Source organism: Gavia stellata, chromosome 20, assembly GCF_030936135.1.
Source record: "Gavia stellata isolate bGavSte3 chromosome 20, bGavSte3.hap2, whole genome shotgun sequence".
Classification (NCBI taxonomy): domain Eukaryota; kingdom Metazoa; phylum Chordata; class Aves; order Gaviiformes; family Gaviidae; genus Gavia; species Gavia stellata.
Genome location: NC_082613.1, coordinates 2,869,848 through 2,892,022, shown reverse-complemented (window position 1 = coordinate 2,892,022; position 22,175 = coordinate 2,869,848). Strand labels below are relative to the sequence as shown.

General features: G+C 48.3%; 1 protein-coding gene across 1 annotated transcript; it reads left to right on the top strand.

Annotated features, from left to right (window-relative positions):
• The first annotated feature begins 257 nt into the window (after positions 1-257).
• LOC104259853 (DEP domain-containing mTOR-interacting protein) lies at positions 258-18,012 on the top strand. Its single transcript, XM_059827316.1, has 9 exons — positions 258-343; positions 8,005-8,183; positions 11,811-11,934; positions 13,204-13,382; positions 14,007-14,192; positions 14,571-14,711; positions 15,041-15,111; positions 16,583-16,687; positions 17,887-18,012. The coding sequence occupies exons 1-9, from the start codon at positions 258-260 to the stop codon at positions 18,010-18,012; spliced, it is 1,197 nt and encodes a 398-aa protein (XP_059683299.1).
• Positions 18,013-22,175: the final 4,163 nt, after the last annotated feature.

The following is a 22,175-nucleotide window of genomic DNA, read 5'->3' as shown; positions in this document are numbered from 1 at the left end:
ACGAGTGGGTGAGAAACCAGCAAAGCCAGGATCAGATTGCAGCAGGCTCCTCCTCCAGAGACTACAGAGAGGGAAGGAGAGGCGGGGAGCTGGAGCCAGCAACTTCAGGCTGCCTACCTGCACCTTGCCAGCCGGGCTGGGGACCGCGCTCGGGGCGAGCATCTTCTCAACCCGCATCCCATGGGGCGTGCGGGGCCCCCCGGCGCTCCCTGCTACCCCGGGCGCATCTCCCCACCGCCGCCCGCCTCTGGCCCGGCATGGAGAGCCTGAGCAACAGCCTGAAGAAGAAAGCCACGGAGCAGCACTACAGGGCGGAGGTGATGATTGCCGGAGAGCAGCTGAGGTAGGAGGTGATGGGGCCCTTCTCCAGGCTGGGGCAGGGCTGTGCCCAGGGTTAGCCCAGGGGCTCTGGACTGTACCCCGTTAGCAGGAGGCTCAAAGCTTTATCCTTGAGCAAGCGCTTTCCCCCAGGTGCTAGCGTCTCCCCTTCCCCAGTATCTGCTGATCCTTCCTTCACCCACCAAACCAGTGGTGAACTGGATCCTTTCCCATGTTACCTTGTCCTGCTGCTCCTCCCAGGGCACCTCCCGCCCTCCGCCTCCCGGTGCCTGGGGACTGGCAGGTGGTTTTAGATGGCAACAGGGGTTTTTTTTAATCCCTTTGCATCCCTCCCTAAACCCAGAGCCTGATGTGGTGACACTGAGCAGCCTCCCCAGAGTCCCTGATCCCTGGCTGGCTGGGGACAGCACTGCCTCCGAGGGCGATCGGACCTTCGGGGTGATCTGGGAGGTCGTTCCATGGGTGCCACACACCTGAATTGTTTTGCGCAGCAATATGTAGGGTCTTCCCTCTCTTAAAGTCACTTTCGGGAACTTCTGCTGGTTTGTAGTCCCAGTTTTTGAGCAAATTCTGAGGTTTTTTTCTGATGAAGAGAGAAATATATTCTCCTATGCAAGAAAACCTGTGTGGCTGAGAAAACTTGTTCCTTGTGTATCTGGGGTCAGAACCCCCCCGCTTTCTTCTAAGCATGCGACTGTAGGCTTTTCTAGCTCTTGAGCAGAGTTTGCTTGTTTGTATCTGGAGTCGTTCTGTTTTATTTTGAAATGTGGGTGGAAAATAGGAAATACATCCTTGAATAAAGTGAAGAGCCCAGAGCCCAGGTTTGCTAGCATCAGATTCCTAAAATTAGCTCTGTGTGGCTATGTTGTCCACTCTCAGTGAGTCATGTTAGCTTTAGCTTTATTATTTGTACTGTATCAAGGATTGATAATTTCCAGCTAAGGATTAGGGCCCTATCTTGAAAACACAAGCCGATGTTTAGAGTGGCTGGATTTTAAATACGTAGTGATGGTTAGCTACATTGCCAGTCTATTGTCTTTCACAAATATTACTGTCCTAGCTCCAGAAATTAAATCTTTTCCTCAGGTAGTGACTGGGAGAGCTGCTGTTGGAGGCTGCATCAACCTTTCTGCCTTAGCAGTGTTTGCAGTCCATGCTGTAAGCAAGGCTTTGAACACGAGCTTAACTTTCGCATAGGGAAAAGCAGTAGCTGATCTAAGAGTGAGTTGCCTCAATTCAATAACTCAGTGCAAGAGACGTCAAGTTATGACTTTTTCCATCTTGTGGGCAGGGCAGGCTTATTCGTATTTATATTTCCAGTATTTTACTCCTCTGGAGTGGCTGAGGTTTAAAATGGGTCCTATAGCCTAGGCCAAAGGAGGGGGTCAGGTATTCAGAGAGAAAATAAAATAATCAAGCCATGTGTTAAAACGGTGACCAGTGCGTGTGCAAGGGGAGTGGCGTGGCTTCCTCGCGCCTTTTGCAGGACAGGACCATGTCGGATCCTGGACTATTTGGCGATTGTGACTCTAAGGAGGAAAAGGGGATACAATAAATTTGTGAATAGAGCTCTTGTACTATACTGCACGCTATGCTAGTTCTTATAAGCAAGGTAAAGGCATAGTACAAATGTTACACTCTTCTGAAAACCAGTAATACCAACTCATTTTTTCCTCCCAATATTTGTCTGGAAACCTCACTCCTTACTGTCAGCGTGAATGTACTCTGAGCCTTTAAAAAGGATGCTAAAAGCCTGAAGGGAGGCAAGGTTTGTGCAGGGAGGGAATATCTTTCCATTAGTGTGACTGGGATAAAGGTGAATAGAAAACCCAAGATGTATGTAATTTTTGGGGCCACCCGTCTTCCCCCCCAGCCCCATAGCTGGAGTGCCTTGGAGTTCCTGGTGAGGGAGCTCCCAAAATGTGAGAGTTTTCAGACCAAGCCCATCGCAGCAGGTTGCGATCTTGAACTGCTTGCTCCGGTTGTGAACCTGATGCAGGTTATCTCTGCTGGAAGGGGTGATAGGAGGGGTCGGAAGCGCGTACAAGCGGAGAGAAGAGGTAAGAGCCCTCCCTTCAGACACTGTCATACGCCAGCACCGCGATGCTGGGAGACACGTGCTGGTTTGCAAACACCAGAGCGCATGGAGCAGATCCGATCTGCTTTTGGGTGGCCTTGACTGCTTCACGCCCCTGACCTGCTCTTGAAAGGCTCGAGCTCTTCCCTGCGTGGAGAGGAGCTGAGGATGAAGGCTGAGGAAGGACCCCAGCGCTGACAGTGATGGAGAGGTGGGTCCTACGGCGGGTGGCTTGGCACAGAGCAGTCACATTCTTCTGCTTTGCTCTGGGCAGGAGCCCGTTCCCAGTGCAGAAAGAGTGGAAGGAGCCGCTGGCCAGCACGGGGTGTAAAAGCCGGGGAGGAGGGGGAAGAGATAGACACCAGCCTGCAGCTGGGCTCCTCCTTCCCCTGCAGCTCCTCTGGCTGAAAGGAGAATTGAGGGACGCAGAGCGGAGCACGCTGGGTGCTCGAGTCTGTCTCTTGTCTTTCGGGGATCTTGCAGCCTGGCAGGTAATGAGTTAGCGATGTGAACCTTCCCGGGGCCTGGGTGTCCAATAGGTTGTGATGGGGAAACTGAGGCAGAGAAGCTGGGCGATGCCTCAGGCAACAGCAGATGGGGCAGGGCTAAATGTCTGCATTGTGCTCCCCTGCTTTCCCCCAGGTAAGGAATAAAAAAGCTCATAAAGGAGCCTTGTGGTTTGCCCTGACTCTGTAAGCCTCAACAGCAAATAACGCTACATAAAATCTCAAACATTTGTTTTTCCCTGTTCTCCGCTTCCTGCCCTGCCCCCCCCACTATTGTATTTAACCAAACAAACCTTTTCTCCATCTTTACAGTTCTTTGGCTTCCCAGCAAATTTGCAAATCCCTCTGAGTTTGGTTTGGCCGGAGGGATGAGTCTGTTCAGTGTCAGGATGCGTTTCCCAGCCAGAAATAGCTGCACAAATGAGGGGTGAGGGAATGCTTCGTGGGGTTGGCCGGGAACGAAACAGATCCTAAAGGATTTGAGAGGAGACTGGCTGCTGGGCTTGGGGCTGTCTGTCTGCCAGGGTCCCTTCGCTTCCATGGGGACACTGCTTCCTAGTCCATGGAAGGGGAAGAGGAGTTTGGGGTCTTGAGTCTCTCCCCATCAAAAAGATGAAGGTAATTTCCCCTGATATTTTGGTCTTGGGTTTGACGAGGCTGCTATCTCAGACTCATTCCTCACATCTCCTGCTGTCGGTCTTTCTGTTTTAGATGTATAAACTTGCATGAAAATCACACCGCTTCTACTGGGCATTGTGTGTTCCTGGGTGGCATTCTGTAAGAGGGGCCCAATCAGCCATTTCTAATTGTGACATATGGCTTATCTGCCCAGAGATATTCTGGAACAGCTTTGAATTCACACCCTGCTGTAATCGGAGTTTCTCAAGTTCAGACAAGCCTTTGTGCACTCTCTCTTCTGGGTATGCCTCATGGTCAAGTGAACCAGCTGTTCTCTAATAACTCTGTTAAGCTGCATTAATCACTCTTCAATGTAAAAGACACTTGGTAAATTTATGTCTTGGACAGAAAAAGTGAGAGGAGAAGGAAGGTTTTTTCCTACAAAGAACAAAATTTTGATTTCAGCCACCACCCAAAATTTTCAACGGTGCTGACTGTTTTATTTGGATAATCAAATTGAGACGCTGTTAAATAAAGTGCTCATACTCTGGCAATTGGGCTCACTTAGAGGTGTGTAGCTGAACATGCCAACATTTGTATTTCTGGCCAAAAATCTTGGGTCCACAGGAGGTTTGGTCATTCTCTGTTGACCTTGAATCTCATGAAGTGGGGATGTCTTCCTGGAGGAATCGTGGACACTGCTTGATGTGGCGGTCACCAGGTGAATGTCTCTGGGCTACATTATTCAAAAGACCAGACTATATGATCAGAATGACCTTAAAAAGCCTATTATTAAATTTTCATTACTGGTGAAAGCGAGGACTGGGAATAGACTTGTGCTTGCCGGGATTTCTTTTTGCGTTTTAAGTCCCTTTTTCCTATATATACATTTAAATACAAGCAGGAAAAGAAAACATCTCTGTATCACTTTAGGTAGGCTGCCACAGGCGTGCGAAGCTCTCCCCTCTCCCCCTGAATGCGCTGGTGCTTTTGCAGACCGGGAGTGCAGCAAGCTGGGTTTTGCTGAGCCTGTTTGCAGTGCTCCTTTTGCCTGAACGTGCCTCTCCAGCAGATATTTTGCAGATACGTTGTTGTGGCTGTCGCTGCCTTTTACTGAGCACTTAGTTGTTTGTTTGTTTGGGGTTTTTTGTTTGGTTTTGGGTTTGTTTTTTTTCTGTAAAGATAGGAACAGAAAAGATCCTTTGGGTGATGCATCTTTCCAGGGCCATTTGTTTGTACTTAACCGCTGTGAGAGTGCAAACCGGAGTTAATATCCTTGAAAGATCCACCTTGGCATTTGAGATGCTCAGGATCTGTTTGCATGGGTAGGAGGTGATGGAAAGCGCCCCAGGGAGACATTCCCACTCCATGCAGGCACATGTGGGTGCTTGGTGCAGAATAGCTATCGCTCTAGGGATTGCTCTGGCTGTGGAACTGCGATACAGTGAAAGTAGCACCTTCTCCAACACAAGAAAGCCCTTTGCTTCGGCGTAAGCCCCTGATTTAGACCCTCGGTTCTGAAATTGTGTGAAGTGTGAACACACAGAAGTAATCGAGAGAGGAGCTCCTTGGGTTGCTCTCCCGCAGTGGACATCCGTTAACGCTGCTGGGAAAGTGCTGGCCTGCCAGCGGAGCAGGGAAGTTGTGTTTGTAACTGCTGAAGTGACTTGAACTCTTGATTCCCTAGAGGTTTATGTTTTGTTTTTTGTGTTTGTTGTTTCTTTTTTCTTCTATTTACACTGCTGCGGCTCTGCCTTTCAACAAGGTTACACAGGATGAATAATGATGCTTTTGCTGTGACCTTGACAAAGAAATAAATTGGTTACCCAACACAGCCTACCCAAAGCAAACGCACGCGAAAGCAGCACACCGACTCCCAAGCGAGGCGTATTTCCTAAGAGTCGACTCTTGCATTCCAGCAAGCACTTTATCCTTGCATTAGTCTGCCTTTTTTTTTCTTTTGAAGAAGTAATATGTACAGGGGGTAGGTTTTGGCATCTAGAAAACTCATAACACTGCATTACACATCCTTCCTTAATTTTTTTTTATCTGGAAGCACGATTATAAACCACTCATAGCTTCACTGCTGGCTTTGTTTTTGCAACGTCATACATGGACTGATTTGTAGAGGGTGTCAGCTGAGCTGTTCGAAGACGCAGCTGGCGTTACGTCCTTCTGTGTCTGAAGGACAGAACATGTCTCCTCGTAGTTGGTGGGAAACAGTAAACAAGAGGAAAGTGAAAAGACCACAAGGACACTCGAGCTGTGCATCTTCCGCCGCCCTGGGTCTGTGGGCAAGAGGGCAAACTTGTCACAAACTTAAAAAAAAGAAGGTCCAAGACACTGCTGCTCCAGAAGTCCTTAAATACCACTTAATTCCTGTCCTGGCACTTGTTCCCAATAGAGCAGTTTCAGAATAAGTGTATTTTTAATTTTTTTTTTTTTTTTAAATCCTAGGTTTTAGTAGGATTGTTTGCTGAAAATCTCTTCCCCACCCCCCCCCCACCCCCCCAAGATCTGTGCATTTTCTGCAGTATTCTGAAATGTGATAAAAAAAGACCTGTGGGGGAAATAGTATCCTCCCAACCAGTTTCTATTCAGGCCTTGTGTGATTATGGTCTATGTGTTATTGTGGGTGAAGGGGGGTGTGTGTATATATTTATATATAGTCTTTATAGACTCCTGCAGGCTCTTGATAGCAATAGAGTACTCTTGGTTAAACATTTCTTATCTCTACCAAACATGCCTCTAAAGTGGCATCTTACTTGCTGATTACTAAGGGATGGAAGCATATCAAAAATAACTGCTTGTCTTCTGCCATAGCAGAGGGATGTCGGGGTGGGCAGCCTCTCTGTTTGCGGTTGCTGCTGCCTGGGTCTGATTGCATTTTGACAGTGGACTGTGAAGTAAAGGAAAAAGCTAAAAACTCTAAAAATAGCAGGCAGCTGTCTGTCGTAGGGTGGACTGTTCTGTTCAGGTAACATCCATATGTGGAATGGCTGCTCGTCACTTGTGGGGACGAATCTTCCAGGTGTAGAGGGAGTAAAATACTGAATATAGATGTTGATATTTGAGGGAGGCCAGTCAAAAGCAAGACCAGGAGCTGGTTCTGCATGAATCTTTTGTTTATTTTTTCAGTTACCTGGGAGGTCTGAAAATATAGAGAGTTATTTTGACTCATAGTAGCCTAAGCATTAATTACATCACTCAATTACTAAATCTTCATTCAACAAAAGGTTTTATCTTAAGACTTTTGAGACCCTAGTATTTGTAAATCCTAAAATATAGGATAACCCATTATTATCTGATAGCTTTTTAGGATATTTAAAACTTCTCGTAGGGTGCCTGAAACTGTTGCCCAACGTCATGTGGTGTACACATAACTTCTTCAAAAAGAACAGAAGAACGTGAGGCATTAAATAAAGAAAGGCTGCCGTGATTAATATCTTTGTAAAATATACTGGCCTGGGGCAAACCTGTGAATCGAAGTGAATAATTTGAAACCAGCAACATCCTGGAGTTACAGAGGAGATAATTAATTAAACATCTCCCCTCTGAGTCTGCTCCATGCACTGGGCATTTTCCAGTGTTAGTATTTTGGGAACAGTCATGACTACAGGGCAAAAGTTTGGCTCCTGGACAGATCTCCTGCCAAGTTGGGTTGGCTTTGGCTTGGACACATAAGATCTCTGTGCCTTGTGGCTTGCTCAGTCGTTAAGGTCCTTTTAAAAGTCAAAGCCATACTCACCTGAGTAACCTTCACCCATATATATCTTTCCGTTGGAATCACAGACTAGGCATAACGCCAGGCCTTTCAGGATAGGATGCTTATTGTTCTGGTAAGCTCTGTCCCAGTCTATCCCAGTTTGAACCAGAAAATATCAGGACAGTTGTCCACTGTTGCTGTGTTTTAGTGGGTACACGGATTAGCACGGGATGCACCTGGCACTCATCTCTTAGACACATGCAGAAGAAACAAGTGCTGCTGTTACTGCTCCCATCCTGAGCTATGACTAAGACTTTGTCCTGGGGCCAGCTACATCCCTGCTTTCATGATTATGGGGAAGGAAAACTAGACACAGGATCGCGCCAAGATGGCAAATATATGTACTATTTTTTTTTGCTGTGTTTTGGCCCTTCTTCACAAGTTTCAGTAGGCTGCTGTGTATATTTAGAGGCTTGTCTAGAACAAAAAGACATGTATGGTTCAGACTAAGTCTGGTGCAGAGAATTATATAATCTGCGTAGGGATAGGAGGAAAGAAGGGGATGTTGAAGGAGGCTCCTTAGGATTGACTGATGCAGCCTTGCAAAGCCAAGAGGGCTGGCTGAATTTATAAGTTGCTGGATGCTTGCCAGAAGTCCCAAATCATCAGTGGTTTCTCCAGGCTGGGCAGCCTCTGGGCTATTAGACCCAAATTCCCCTGTAACATCAGCTATGCTCAATGGCTGTCTTTCTCTCTAGGCTTCGCCTCCATGATGGGAAGCTCATTAAGGACAGACGTTACCACCTCCGAACGTACCCAAACTGCTTCGTGGCGAAGGAGCTCACAGACTGGCTGATTGACCACAAAGAAGCGCCGGACCGAGAGACGGGCATCCGCCTCATGCAGAAGCTGATGGACCATTACATCATCCATCACGGTGTGTGGGTTTCTCCGCTACCCGCTGAATCTCCCTGGGGAGGTGGCTGTGTATCTGGTCACCACGTGTGTCCATCAGCCCAGGATACGGAAGCATGGTCAGGTCCCTGTTCAAGACCCTCCTGTGGGTGAGGGCTCCTGGAGAAGCTGGGAGGTGATGGGCAGGCACGAGGCTCTATGGGGTTGGATCTGTGTGAATCTGCAGTGCTTTGGGGGATGTACCAGTTCCTTGCCCCTCGGAAAAGGGATTTGGGCTGTGCGCTGGTAAAACAGCACCTGAAGTGGCTCTTATTTGAAAGCAAGTGGGCTCCTCACTCCAAGAAGGACATTGAGGCGCTGGAGTGTGTCCAGAGAAGGGCGACAGAGCTGGTGAGAGGTCTGGAGCACAAGTCTGATGAGGAGCGGCTGAGGGAGCTGGGGTTGTTCAGTCTGGAGAAGAGGAGGCTGAGGGGAGACCTCATCACCCTCCACAACTACCTGAAAGGGGGTTGTGGTGAGGTGGGTGTTGGTCTCTTCTCCCAAGTGACAGCGGCAGGACAAGAGGAAATGGCTTCAAGTTGCGCCAGGGGAGCTTCAGGCTGGGTATTAGGAAAAATTTCTTTCCTGAGAGAGTGGTGAAGCATTGGAAGAGGCTGTCCAGGGAGGTGGTGGAGTCACCATCACTGGAGGGGTTCAAGGAAGGTGTGGACGAGGCACTGCGGGACATGGTTTAGTGGGCATGGTGGGGTTGGGGTGGTGGTTGGACTTGATGATCCTACAGGTCACTTCCAACCGTAGTGATTCTGTGTAATGCCTGACCTATATTGCCCTACAGCAACTGCATCGGCAGCCGGTGGTGGATATTTTTACAGAAGCTAGTCTAGCTCATGATTGTGTCATGCTGATGTGGAAGCTGAATGTTATCACACGTTTCACATCTGCAGGAAATTAATTTTTTTTTACCATAAGAGCCCAGGGTTCCTCAGTTTGCCCATCCATGCTCTGGTGAGACAAATAGGGGTGTGGGTTTAACACCACTCAAAGCAAAAAGTCATCTGGTACCTGTAAACCTGGGGCTGAAGCAATCCTGTAGGAATGCCTCCCTTGGGAATTAAGTGTGTGATGCCATTTCAAAGGCTTGTCTGTGGAACCTGTCAAAAGGAAAAAAAAAAAAAGGAAGAAAAAGGAGGGGGGAAGGAAAAAGCAGCTTGGTGGTCAAGCCCAGCTCTTAGTGTTCAGGCTTTGTTCTTTTTAAAAATTATTTGGAACTTCCAGCCGTTTTGGATTAACTCTGGTCATGTCCTGTGGTCTGTGCCTGTCTCCGAGCTGCAGAGCAATCCCCAGCGTTCAGCCCTTGGTAGCCCTTGGTCCCGGTATAACAACGGGACACTAATGCTTTATATTAGCAAAGAGCTGTTTCTTTCCATGTGATTTTTCAGGCCCAATCAGGAACAAAAGTCCTGGATTTTTGAACAGGCCTGGGAGACCGCTGCCCTCGGTGGGAAGGGTTGTGGCTGAGCTGCTGCCTCTTGGCTGAGCTCTCTTGCTCCCAAGTCTTTGTGACACGAGCTACGGTAACCTGGAGTTGGGTGGTAGTTTGTCACAAGAGGATGAAGCTGAGGACAGAAGCAGATGACAACCATACCAAATCCAGCCCTCTCTTTCCCCCTCTTCTCGAAGGTCCGGAAATAGCTGCTATGGACCACTGCAATGCAAACACTCTCTGTTGCCATCTGCTACTTGCTGAGGTTAATGCCCTTTACATTAAGCTGCCTCAAATAAAAATAAACTGCTGCTGTGCTTTATCACAAAAGCGTAAAGCTGAAGCAGTGAGTTCTCAGTTAACCATTAACACTTAAAACTGATTATTTTTCCATCTCTCCAGCCGACAGTTTCAAAGAAATCCATTAGCTAATTAAACCTGTGCAGCACTGGCTACCAGTGCTGTTTTGATTGCTTATCGCGGACGCGTCCCTCCTGCTTCTCTGATAATTCCTGGCATGACACAGAAGTTGACTTTCCCACTTGCCTTATGACCATTAATTTTTGTTAGTCCTATGGAAACGGGGCTGCCTGCTAACCGCAGCACTCTGCTAAGTGCTTTGCAATTGGCTGTCTAAAATGTTTACCCTCTTTTCCGCTGGGATCCAGAAGACGATAATTATCTCATGAAGATCATTGTTTGTGCTGCCTCTTAATGGTCTGATGTGGTTTGAGCTCTTATTCTATTACGTGCTGGAAACATGTTGAAATTGGTCTTCAAATAGCAAAAATGCCTTGGTTTTCTATGGGCGCAGTCCTGTACAGTTTTACGTTCAGTTCCTCATTGCAATGACATCTGAATCATTGCTCCTGGGAGTTGTTAAGATGCAAACTTTCACTTTTTAAAACAACCTTCTTGACCTGCCTTCTTGCTTGATGTGTGGTGGGCTTTAGCATCCTCATTTCACACCAAGACAACTGCTCAGGAGGAATGAACTCTGATAATCTGACAGTTTTTAGCATTGAGCTGCTCACCAAAAGGGGAATGAAGTTTTGCCAGTCTGCTCAGAAGAATAAACAAGTGTTAAAATTTTCACAAGAAATATCTTGCATCCTTTGAATTTCACTCTAGTGGATTACGTCACTTTAGCAAGGAAATCTTTGTGAGGTTTTTTCCTCCTTTGACTAATTTTCTTTGTTTTCTGGGCATATTCTTTACTTTGGTTTTTTTACTGCTGAAGCTTCTCCGATTTGAGAGCTGGACTGTGATTGATTTTTTTTTTTTTTTAATATTTTTTTTTGGGGGGGGCTGTTTTTTTGTTTTTGTTGTTTTTTCCGACTTGTAGTCTAGGGATCTGTTGCAGGCAAGTTTATCTCAAAGGTGTATCCCAAGTATTTACCTTGCATGCACTTAACAGCCACGCATTTACAGATTGTGTGCTCATCCCCAAGATTAAACGGAAGCTTTTCGTATAGATGAGATTTTTCCAGTTGTATGCACCTAGCTTTGAAGAAAAATTTCTCTCTCGAGGTCAGTCTGCCATGCAAATGAATTGGGCAGGGTTGGCACAAAACGCTGTGGAAAAGTTGGTGTCGTTATACGTTTTAGCTGACAAGTATTTTTTACAGGGATGGAAGTGAATTTTATGGGGTTTTGGATGTAGTGTGGGGTTTTTTCCTCCTGTCCTCCTAGTCTACTTACACATGGCAGTAGCTTTCTAAAAAAAGCTGATTGGGACAATTACTTTTGTTTTCTTTTAGTCTAGATGAAAACATCGATGTTTAAATTAAAAAAAACGACCAAACAAAAACCCCAAAACCAACAACAAAAAAACCCTAAACCAAAAAACTTCCCAGTTTGTTCTAATGAACCTTTTGGTGTCTGGCTCAAAATGTAGACTCGAACTCAGGCTTTCCCAGGGTCTCTTCAGTGGGACTGACCTCTCCCACCAGCACCATTCATAAGCACCTAATTTGGGGACCGAAACCTTGGATGCTGGTTGCTGCATGGTATGTGGGGCACAGAGAAGGACATCACACGCAGCCCTCATAGCTTTTAACCTGGAGATAACACCCTGCTGAGTCTGTGCTCTGTGCAGCTCTGTCTGTCCCGTACGGACTGACAGACACCCGCAGCACTGATGTACTTGCTCTGAAATCCTTTCAGTCTGCGACGAGCACTCGGACTACAAGGACGCCAAGCTTCTGTACCGCTTCCGCAAGGACGACGGGACCTTCCCTCTCAGTAAGGACGTGAAGGTGTTCATGAGAGGGCAGAGTCTTTATGAGAAGTACGTGAGTCCTTCCCCTGCAAAGGAACTCTCAGCAAGGGGCGGTGGGAGGGCGGTCCGCTGGCTGCGCTTGCTGCTGATGCTCTACAGCCGGGAGCCACGGCTACAGTTGGCTTTTCTCTTCCTTCCTTCCTTCTCTTCCTTCTCTGTACCCTGTGCTGCAGCATCAGAAAATGCTGTTCCTGAGCCCTGCCACAGCCGCAGGACAGCCGGCCTCTTTGGGGCTGGGATGAGAGCTGTACTCTGAACTTATGGATGCTTTCAAGGGCTCCAATCCAAGTGCAGGTTCTGGGATCCGATACAGGGAAGCGCTCGGATCCAGTCTGCAATTTGAGTGCTCGCAGGATGGGCACGTCCAGTGGCTATTCCCAGCGCTCTCCCAGCCTCCCTGCGTGAGCTGCTTCCACCAGCACTATTAGGACTTATATCCCACCAAAATTAGCGGGGAATAGGATCTTCAGCATCCTCACGGGCCTGGATCCCTGCACCTCGCTTAAATTATTTGCAAAATTTGTAATGGAAAAACTAATTCTCCTTCCACCTCCAAGTGTTTAGTTTTCTTTGTGTCAATTGTTTCTGGTCCTAAATCCAAGCCATCTTCCCAGGCACCTCACGAGTCCTCTTGTTCGACTGGGTTCAACCACAGACCACCCTCTGGACCCGTTTCCTTTAACAGCCTCTTCCCATCTTCTCCGTCCTCAAACCCTGGCAATCTGATTCACAAACTGGCACTGAGGTTAAAGACCTTCAGCCAGGCGGGCGGTGATTTCGGCTGTCTCCCTGCCCCTCTGGCAGACATCCATCCTTGGTACTTCACTTTTGCTCGGCAGTGGTGGCCGCGGGGAGAGCATCCAGCGCGTCTCATGGCTGAACCCCCTGCACCCTCTCGTGGAGACGCTGGATTTAGCTCTCATATGTGCTGCAAACTGAGTATGTGTTTACTGAAACACACCTTCTCCATCAATTTGGACTATCTGCCGGTGGTTGTTCACATTCGGTTGCTTGCTTGGCTTTCCCCTGCGGTCTTTAGCTGAGGTCGCAGCTGAACTGGTTTTGCTGAAGTTGCTTCCTCCGCTGTGATGAGGATTTACAAAGCTGCCTGACTGCAGCTCTGCATTTCTCCCTCCCTTCTCACTGCTCCCAGGCAGCAATGTTTTGGCTGTAATGCTTTGCCTGCTTCGCTTGGCCTTGCTTCTGCTGGCTGCAGCTCCTGGCTGGGACGGCGGGGCTGTACGGCATCACGGGAGCCTTGTCCCACCTCTGTGCCAGGCTGGTGAGCGTGGAAGAGTCAATTCTGAAGGTGAGAGAGGAGAACTCGGTGAAGTACCAGAGGACTTTCCTGGGCTGTGAGATGATCGACTGGCTCGTTCAGGAGGGAGAAGCGGAGAGCCGAAAAGAAGCAGTGGAGCTGGGACGGGCGCTGCTGGAGCATGGGATCATTCAGCACGGTGAGCCAAAGGTCCGCCTGGAGCTGGGATGGAAAGCAAGAGATAAGCATAGCTGTCGAGGCTGTGCTGGGAACAAATCCCCATTCATGTCATGCAACAAGTGCTGGTCAAGTGCCCACTTGGAGATGGCAATGGGGCCCTTTAGTTCTATGTTTGGAGCTGGTGACCTTTGAAAGCGGAGCAATCTTTCACCACCCACAAAGGCTTTGAGCTGAAATCTGAGCTATTGCTCTTCAGTTCTTCAAAGCCTCTGGCCACAGGACTGGCATCGACCCCTGGGCTTTTGAGCGCTGGGTTGTGAGGATGTAATGTTTAGCTCCGCTTGGCTGGCAATCATAACCATCTGCACGAATTAAACTTCCAATTCGGAAGGCAGGGAGTCCTCTGAGAGTCTTGGGATAGGGGCAGGTAGAGGGCTGTGACTCGGTGGTGCACCCCAGGGAGATGGCACCTCTTGGGGAGGTGGTCCTGCTGTTCCTTCTTCCCTGCAGGTAGCGTTCTCAGTTGGAAAAACTGCAATAGAACACAGAGACATTAAAAGCAATTCATCCGGGTCCCTCAGTATATTTGCTATGTATTTTCTGCACGCCCTCAGCCTCTCCCTCCTCCCCTGTTCTCTCCTAGTCTCCAATAGGCATCACTTCTTTGACAGCGATGTCCTCTACCAATTCTGGACCAACTTTCGACGGAGGCGTCGTCTCACAGAGTTACTCAATGAAAACTCTTCTCGTGCCCTCTCCGAGAGCCCAGACAGTCCCTTCTGTCTTCGCAAGCTCAACCCGGACCCAGGCAACACCAGCTTTCTCTCTGGTAACTGCGGATGTGTTTGAGGAGGGGTGTGAAAGCAAGGATTACATTACCAGAGTATCCCAGGGCTGAGGGTGTTGCTCAGGCAGAGAGTAGGGTGTTCCTTCAGGCATCCTATGAAGTGACCGCCCATCTGTTTGTGGTGCATGCCATCATGCAGTTGCAGTCTCTATCACAGCTCCCCATCCCAGGAAAATAACTCAACTTACCATCAACTCAGCTCTTAATCTTTCTTTGAAGCTAGGTTTATTCTTTCTAAGCTCAAATGCTATTTTCAGTGCATGCTTACCTTTAAGATGTGGGTCAGGCTGGTGGGGGAAGTTTGTTATTTTAAACTAGTCTGTTCCTTCCTTGGGTAATTGTTATTTTTGCCTCTTTCAGTCCAGACCAACAAGGAGATCAAAATCGTCTCAGCGGTTCGAAGGAGCAGCATCACTTCCCTCGCTGGAAACTCCAACCCCTACTTCAGCACTACTCCTACGTTGGTATTCCCTCCTGTGGCTGAGTGCAACCCCAAATCAGGTCTGGGCCTCTGCGTTGCCCTGTCGTTGCACAGGATATGTCTGTTCCTTCAGGGCACGGGCTAGCTCAAGCCTCAGGTCCAAACCCATCCACTGTCAGTGTGGTGACTTGCAAGCGGAGAGGGTCAGCCTCACCTCTGAGTCTCGATTTGAAAAGTTGTAGAAGTGTTTTGAAAAACATTGAGCTGAATGCCAAGATTTCTGTGTGCAGTAACTGTGGCTGGTTCTAACATCTGTTCTCCAGCCCATGGTAATCCCCAGGCTGCCTTGTTATGCACTTTACTGTATGAAACCCTTGATTCTGATAGGATCTGTTGCCTTTTGCTCTAGTGTTAAAGAGACCCGTCACCAATGAAGAGCTCCTGGCCCCTGGGGCCCCCTACATCAAGAAAACGCTAACTGTAAGTGACCACAGCGAATGGTATTGCTAACCCAACAGTACTGAGTTCTCTGCTCTTTGATAGCTTTCCATCTGCTCTGACCTCTGGGTGTTGAAACTTGATTGCATGTCACATCATCACGGCTCTTTCTTGGTGACTCTCAGTGGGTCAATGTCTGCAGATATTCTTGTGGGATTTTCAATGTGCGCAGCCTCTGCTTTAGTTTAATGTATATTAAAGGGGTAGATCAGGAAAGAGAACGTTTCCTGGACAGAAAAACTCCCATTTATGTTTCATCTAGCTCCATACAAACTACAGAATCAGTCAAGTCTTGTAACAGTTGAGACTTTGACACTCATCCTCTGTCACACAGATATCACCTTTATGCACGGCTTTATGGATCTTTCAGGTTTGTGCTGCAGATCAGATATGTTGATACAATCCATCGGCATCTGATGGAGCAGCACTGAACGTGGAGCATCCGAGGGAAACTCTTGCCTTTCTTACAATGGGCTTTTTTCACAGACAAAATAAACACACCGCAAAATCTCCGGGATGCTGCAGACAACCTGAGTTTTGGGCTTTTGCTTTTCGAATTATTTCTAAAGCTGTAGGACCCCTCAAGGCAGGGCTGGTGGGTGCTGGCTGTGAATGTTGCAAGACAGTTCCTGCCCTGCGGATCCTATCGTGCTTGTTTATTTTTGTGTAAAACTTCTCAGCCCTTTCCTGCCTGCCTTTGAAAGGGGGAATCTCACAGTGGCCAGTTTAGGAAGTGTGAGGGCTGTCTTGCCATACTGGTTTGACACAAGCAGGGTTACAGAGGAGCTCTGGATCAGGTTCCCAAATTAACTGTGCTGTAGAAATTGGTGGGAAGGAGCAAGAAAAATAAAGCTGGTGATTAGTGTGGCATGTATGAGGACGTGCCGTTCATTCTCCTCCTGAATGCTCTTGCCCTGCCCTTCAACTCTGCCAGCCTGGGCCTTTCATGGCTCATTTCCTTCTGCTTAGCTGTGCAGTTGCTGTTATTTATTTATACGGGTAATCTGCAAAGTCCTTTGGGAATTCCTTTTCTCTTTTAGTCACATCAGATGGCCACAGTATTACAGCAAACTGCTCTGACAGACAGATCAGAGTGGGAAAAATTAAGAGTGCCTACTTCCACCCTGGAAATGCTCTCCTGTGCCAAGGAAAAGGCACTGTGTGCGTGCTCTGGAAATGTTCTCAACACGCTCTTGGTGCATGCCTTGCACTTCAGCTTCATGCTGCCTGTGCTTCCCTCTTCTGCACTGGCTGGCAGGGAATATTAATCAGAAAGCAGCTTGCAGAGAGCAATTAATCTGTGGTTCTGTGTCTCACTTGGTGCACAGCCCTTTCTGTCCCACCCACGACAGATTAGGATTGTGAGCAGAGCTCTCCATCCCACTGGGAACTGTTGCATCTTCTCTATCCAGCCCATTCCTTGGTTTTTAAAACCCTTTTGTTCTGCTCGTAGATCGTGGGGGATGCAGTGGGCTGGGGGTTTGTGGTTCGAGGAGGAAGACCTTGCCACATCCAGGCAGTGGACCCAGGAGGACCCGCAGCTGCTGCAGGGATGAAGGTACTTCTTACTCATGGAGACTTGACAGGCGGCAGGACTTATGTCCTGTTTGAGCGTTTCAGGCTGAACGTATCCTCCGTGATAGTCCCACCTCCTGCAGCAGAGATCAGTCCGAGTCAGCACGTGGAGCTCTGGCAGAGCTGTGAGAGGTGGAGGGACGGATGCTCTCTGCAGGAAAAGTGCACTGTGCACGGCTGTGGATTTGCCTTTTGCCGCGGCGGCGGATTTGCCTTTCGCCAGGGCAGCGCAGGGTCTGCGGGCAGCTAAAACTGAAAAAACTCTGCCAAAACTCATCTGTCCCTGTGGTAGACTTCAGAGCTGTCGAAACTGTTTGAGCTGCTAAAAACAAAGCAGAGAATTCCCAGTTCAGCTCCAGTAACTGTGTGTAACCCCAGTGAAGCAGAGAAGGAGCAGAGCTTTGTCCTGAATCACCTGCTCTCACAGCTCCTGAGGTGTAATGCATTTTGTGCTTCTCTGCTATTAACAACGTAGTTCTGCGTGGAACTATTTTCCACGTATGTGAAAGCTTAATAACCTTAGACTGGTGCCTTGATTTGATTCATCAAGTAATTTCCAGTATATTCCAGCTCAGGTGAAATTAACTGAGGTCTTGAAACTCATTTTAGACCCAGGCACGTATGGGTTTTGTGTGTAGAGTTTTAGGCATGAATGAAAGCAATGTTGAGTTTCACAGTTCCCTATAAAAACCCCAGCAGCGAGGGAGTAATTTCTACAAGCTGATGTAAGTCTAAAGTCACATACATATTTGAAATAATGGGATTCTTCAGAGGCAGAGTGTGACTCCGTTTGCTTCAGGCAGGATCGGAAGGGGATGGATGAATTTGTTTCATTTACTCAAGAGCTCAGTTAATTTCTCCTTACCTAATCTCATTTGCTACCAAATTGCTAGATGTTAATATTGTGCCTCATTTCCATCTGTGAAATGAACCACTGCTCATAAATGAGTCTTTTTTTTTTTCTCTGTTAGCTCACAGTCTAGATTCCTTTGGTCTCTTTTTTACGATATAGTGATCGGAGCACAGTGATGATTAGTGTAGCTTCTGGAGTGGTAATGCTTTAGGGTTTGCAGGGTCTTGTGGCAAGTTATTTGCATTGCAGCCTCTGTCTCTAGTCAGTCATGGGCAGAAGTTGCCATGAAGACATCAGCTGAAGGTAACCTGCCCTTTCCCTCCCTGCAGGTGTGCCAGTTTGTTTTCTCAGTGAATGGTATGTATGTTTTGCATCTGGACTATCAGACCATCAGTAGCCTCATCATGACAGGACCACGAACTCTTGTGATGGAAGTCATGGAAGCCATTGAATGAGCGCAGGAGTCTCATCCCACCGCTGTTTGGAAAGGCAGGACACTCCACTAAGCAAGGATGGACTGGGGAGGGACCAAGCTTGACCATTCACTGTGAAATGTTAGCCAGGCATTTTAATATATTTTCAAATAAATACGTTCTAATGGACAAGTCTCGGATTTTGATGTTGTTGAAGTATTTGGCTCTACCTGACATTGAGAGGGTCTAAGCTCTTGCAGCTCCTTTTTGATGCCGGTGGAAGAGTTCAGCACATCATGAAACCAAGCCTTCGAACAAGCCGTTCACCCAGCCAAGCTGCAAGGCAGGTGGTACAAGCTGGTAAGCAGTGAGAAGTTTGATACCAAGCAAGTGAGTACATCTGAGCTCCCCTGAGTTGTCTGTGCAGTCTACCGAGAACACAGTGTGCTTTCCAGATGGCCCGATAAGCCGTGCCATCGACTCTGTCAAGAAAATAAGGAAATGAATAGAGTGATGTATGCTTCCTTGTAAAGAAAGTCTAAGGCTCCTGCTACCCTCTTGGCTCAGCCCCGCTCACAGCCAGGACTGGTTGCTCTTCCCAGCTGTTTCTTGAAAAGGTGAGACTTCTGTGATTGTGCTTTTTGTGCGCCCACGCCCTAATAATGCTTAAATTCATTATCCAGCTTCACCTCGGCACGGAGCCAGGCAGAGGTCCCAAACATCATAGGCTGCTACCAACCTAGTGACGGGAGGCAGTGGGGGAAAGGAGAGACCCTAAACCGCCTCTGCCTAAAAGGAAATGTGTCACAGTCTGAGTTTGACTTCAGGAGGGAACAGAAATGAATGAAAGTCACCAAAATCCACCCCCCCAGGGGCCCTGCTGCTCCCAGGATGACTGCATTTGCAGGCAATGCAGAATATTCATACGCAGACTACCCTGAAAGTGAACTGAATGTAGAATAACAGGTCATAGCAAGAAACTGGGGAGGTTTCTTGCTTTCCAGTTCACAGAGCACCCTGCTTGTGATCAGCCTGCAATGCTGTGCATACAGCAGGATGATTTCCAGCACTCCTGCTTAGGGCAGGGCCCTTGGTGCATCTCTTTTGGCCACCAACCAAGTCTTAAAAAAACCCCAAACCCAAACCAAAAGAATAGTCATTTTGGTTTGTGTTAAAGTGGGAGCTGACTTTCTTGGAAAATCTGGTGTCAGCTGTATATTAGGTATTGCATTATTGCTGGCTGCCTTTTTTTTTCCTTGGTATAAAGGGATATGTGCTCCCCCAGTGCTGATGCAGAGGTAACAGGACCACTTGGAGCAGAGCGTTCCTGGAACGTGGTCCGAGCAAGATGTTTGCATTGATAATCCACTGGGGTCCTTCCAGCCCCTAAGTGAAACCAGACAATCTTTTAAGCCATTTCTCAATATACTCACAGTTGTTATTTCTCACCATTCAGTGCACCAGCAAAGCAGCATCCATCTGCCTTTATGCTCTTTCAATTTGGGTTTGTGTTGCTGTTCAGGGAGGGCTTGGGTGTCTGTGGTGGCCCCAAGGTTTCATCCAGAGTGTTGGGCTTGAGCTAAAGTCAAAGCTGGGAGACCACAACATTTTGTGGGCACCTTGGGAAAGGTAGGCCAGAAAGCAACAACCTGAACATGAGCACTGGAAGCAGCGCCAGATTTTTCTGACATAAACAGAGCGTGAATTTCAGCTCTGGATCTGAATTCCCTGAAAGTGAAGTGCAGGAGATCTGTGCTCTTTCCTTTCTCACCTCCCCCTGGTTTTAAAGCAAACTGTAGCAAATCTGAGCAACTCCTGAAATCCGGCAGGAATTACAGAAGAGGTGATTTGTGGTGTTTACGTGTGGGGCAGTGACAACTCTCTTTCCGCTGGCTACCAAATGCTCCATGTTTTGTCTTAACAAGAATTAAGCGATTCCTTTTGCTGTTTTCCTTTGGCCTGTGTATTGTGATGCTTTTAAATACTTACTAGATTATAAAGCAAAATGACAACAAACTACCAAATGTTTCTTTAGTGTGCACAAATATTTAAAAACTATGATTTTTTTTTTTTTCTGTCTGAGTTGAGGCTTTCAAAGATGCCTGTGTTTCCTACAGAACAGCAACTGCGAGTTTCTTGCAGCTCGCTCTGCTGCAACAGGAGACTGATGCTGACGGTCCCCGGAGATGCAGCTGAAAATCTGGCCTCCATTTGTAATGAGAAATGCCACTGTCAGTTGTTCCATTCCTGGCAAAGAGGACAAAATCTTTCCGAACAAGTTTTGGCGCGGAGCTGTGCGGCTCTCCCAGGCGCTCCCGGGGCTGGGGACCACACGCCAGCGGCGGACAGGGCTGTACCCCACAGCTGGGAAGTCTGCAGCACCGTCGAGCTCCAGTTCATGATTCAGCCTCTGGCATTGCAAAACTTACAGATGTGCTTAATTTCCTCAAACAAACACAGTGCAATTGGCCTTCAGTGCAAACGGCGGGCTCTCAAAACCATTGCCTGGGATGTGAATGACTTCATTCCTGGGAGTCTGACAGTGGGCGGGAGCCACGACTTGTTGCTGCGCTCTAGGAAATCGGCGTGCAGCTTCCTAGACATGCATTTAGTATTTAGTTAGCAAAAGCACTAAAAGCTGTTTACTCTTTTTCATAGAAGCAGCCTCTTGCTCTTCGCGCACGCTTTATTTAGCTGCACGTAGGGACCAAGCAGTGCTCTCCGCTGCGTGGTGAGAGGGAGGTGGGGGAATCGCTGTCCCTCTCCCCCTGCTCTCCCTCCCCTTCCTTATCCCTCCTGACGTCTGGGAATTGAAATCTCTAATCACGCCGAGGAGCAGGCAAGGCGCCAGGGCTGCTTCTCCCACAATTTAAGAATGTAGCTGGATTCGTCGCACCTCCCGGCTGACTCCAGGGAAGCCGTGCCGCTCCACAGAGGTCTGTGGCTCGTTCCCCTTTGGGGCTCGGTTCGCAGGGATGCCGAAGGAGGGGCTGCGTCGTTTTGGGGCGTGCGTGGGTATCGGCGGAGCAGGGAACTTCTGCAGGGTTTTGCTCTGTGGGAAACTTGGAGCTGGTGCAGCTCAGCTCGGGGCAGCGCTGCCGATGCTGCTCAGGGGTGGCAGGTCTCATCTTATGGTGGAGTAGCTTCAAGACTCGCGTTTGCTGCGGGTCAGGTCTAAACATTGCCAGGACGGCTTTAGCAATTCTTTTGGAGTGGTGGCTGTGAGAAATGCACTTTGTTTGCTGCTTTGGTGGGGTTTTTTTCCTTCTATTTTGCGGTTAATAGTACAAAACCCGCGGGAAGCTGCTGCCAGGGAGGACAGTACTTGGAAGGGTTTGTTAGCAATAGCAGTTGTCTGGGTGGGTTTTTCCCACCTGGAGGTGTGGTGTGGGTCTGCGTCAAGCCGATGTTGCTGAGCCTGTCCGGGCTGTGGGGAGCCGCAAAGGCTCAGCTTGGAAGTGAAACTTTTGCCTTACTTTTTTGAGACTGGTGCTGGGATAACTGAGACTTTTTGTTCAATAGTGGAACTGAAATACAGGAGATTTCCGTGAGAGAACAGAAAGGTATTGATGAATGCGAGTTTTTTAATCTGTTTTAGGTCCTTGAACAAGGAAAGCTCTCGGGGAGCGTGGGACAGATTTACTCCCTGCAGCTGGCTACCTCGGGCAGGTCACTGGTCTCTTCTGCAGGGCTGGCGTGTCCGGCAGCGGGTGGGTGCTTCTGCCAGCACTTCTGTGGGATGAGGAAACGTCCCCAAACTGCAGCTGTGGAGGCTGGAAATAATTCACAGTGCCCCCAGATCCCCACTTCTAGTTGTGCTGATTTAAACATGTGGCAAGGATTTTTTTGCATAGAAATTTTTTTTATTTAATTAAAGCGACTACTTTTAAAATTTCCTGTACGAATAAGGGGATCTCTGACCGCCTTAACCTCCAAATCCCCTCTGAGCACACAGCTGGGGCCAGCGGGAGGTGGTGTGTGTCCCCCACACCCATTTTCCAGGCCCTGGAAATACTCACCACATGCTCCATGTGTTGCTGTCTCCAAATTCCTTCCCTGGGTGAGTAACGGGAGAGAGGCATCGGCGTGCCGGAGGCTGCCTGCCTGCCAGCAGGCTGATGTCACTGTGGTCCCCTCCATCCCGGGCTCCACAGCTCAGCCTGGCTGGATGGTGGCACCAGCGAGGGCAGAAATGGATGGGAAGG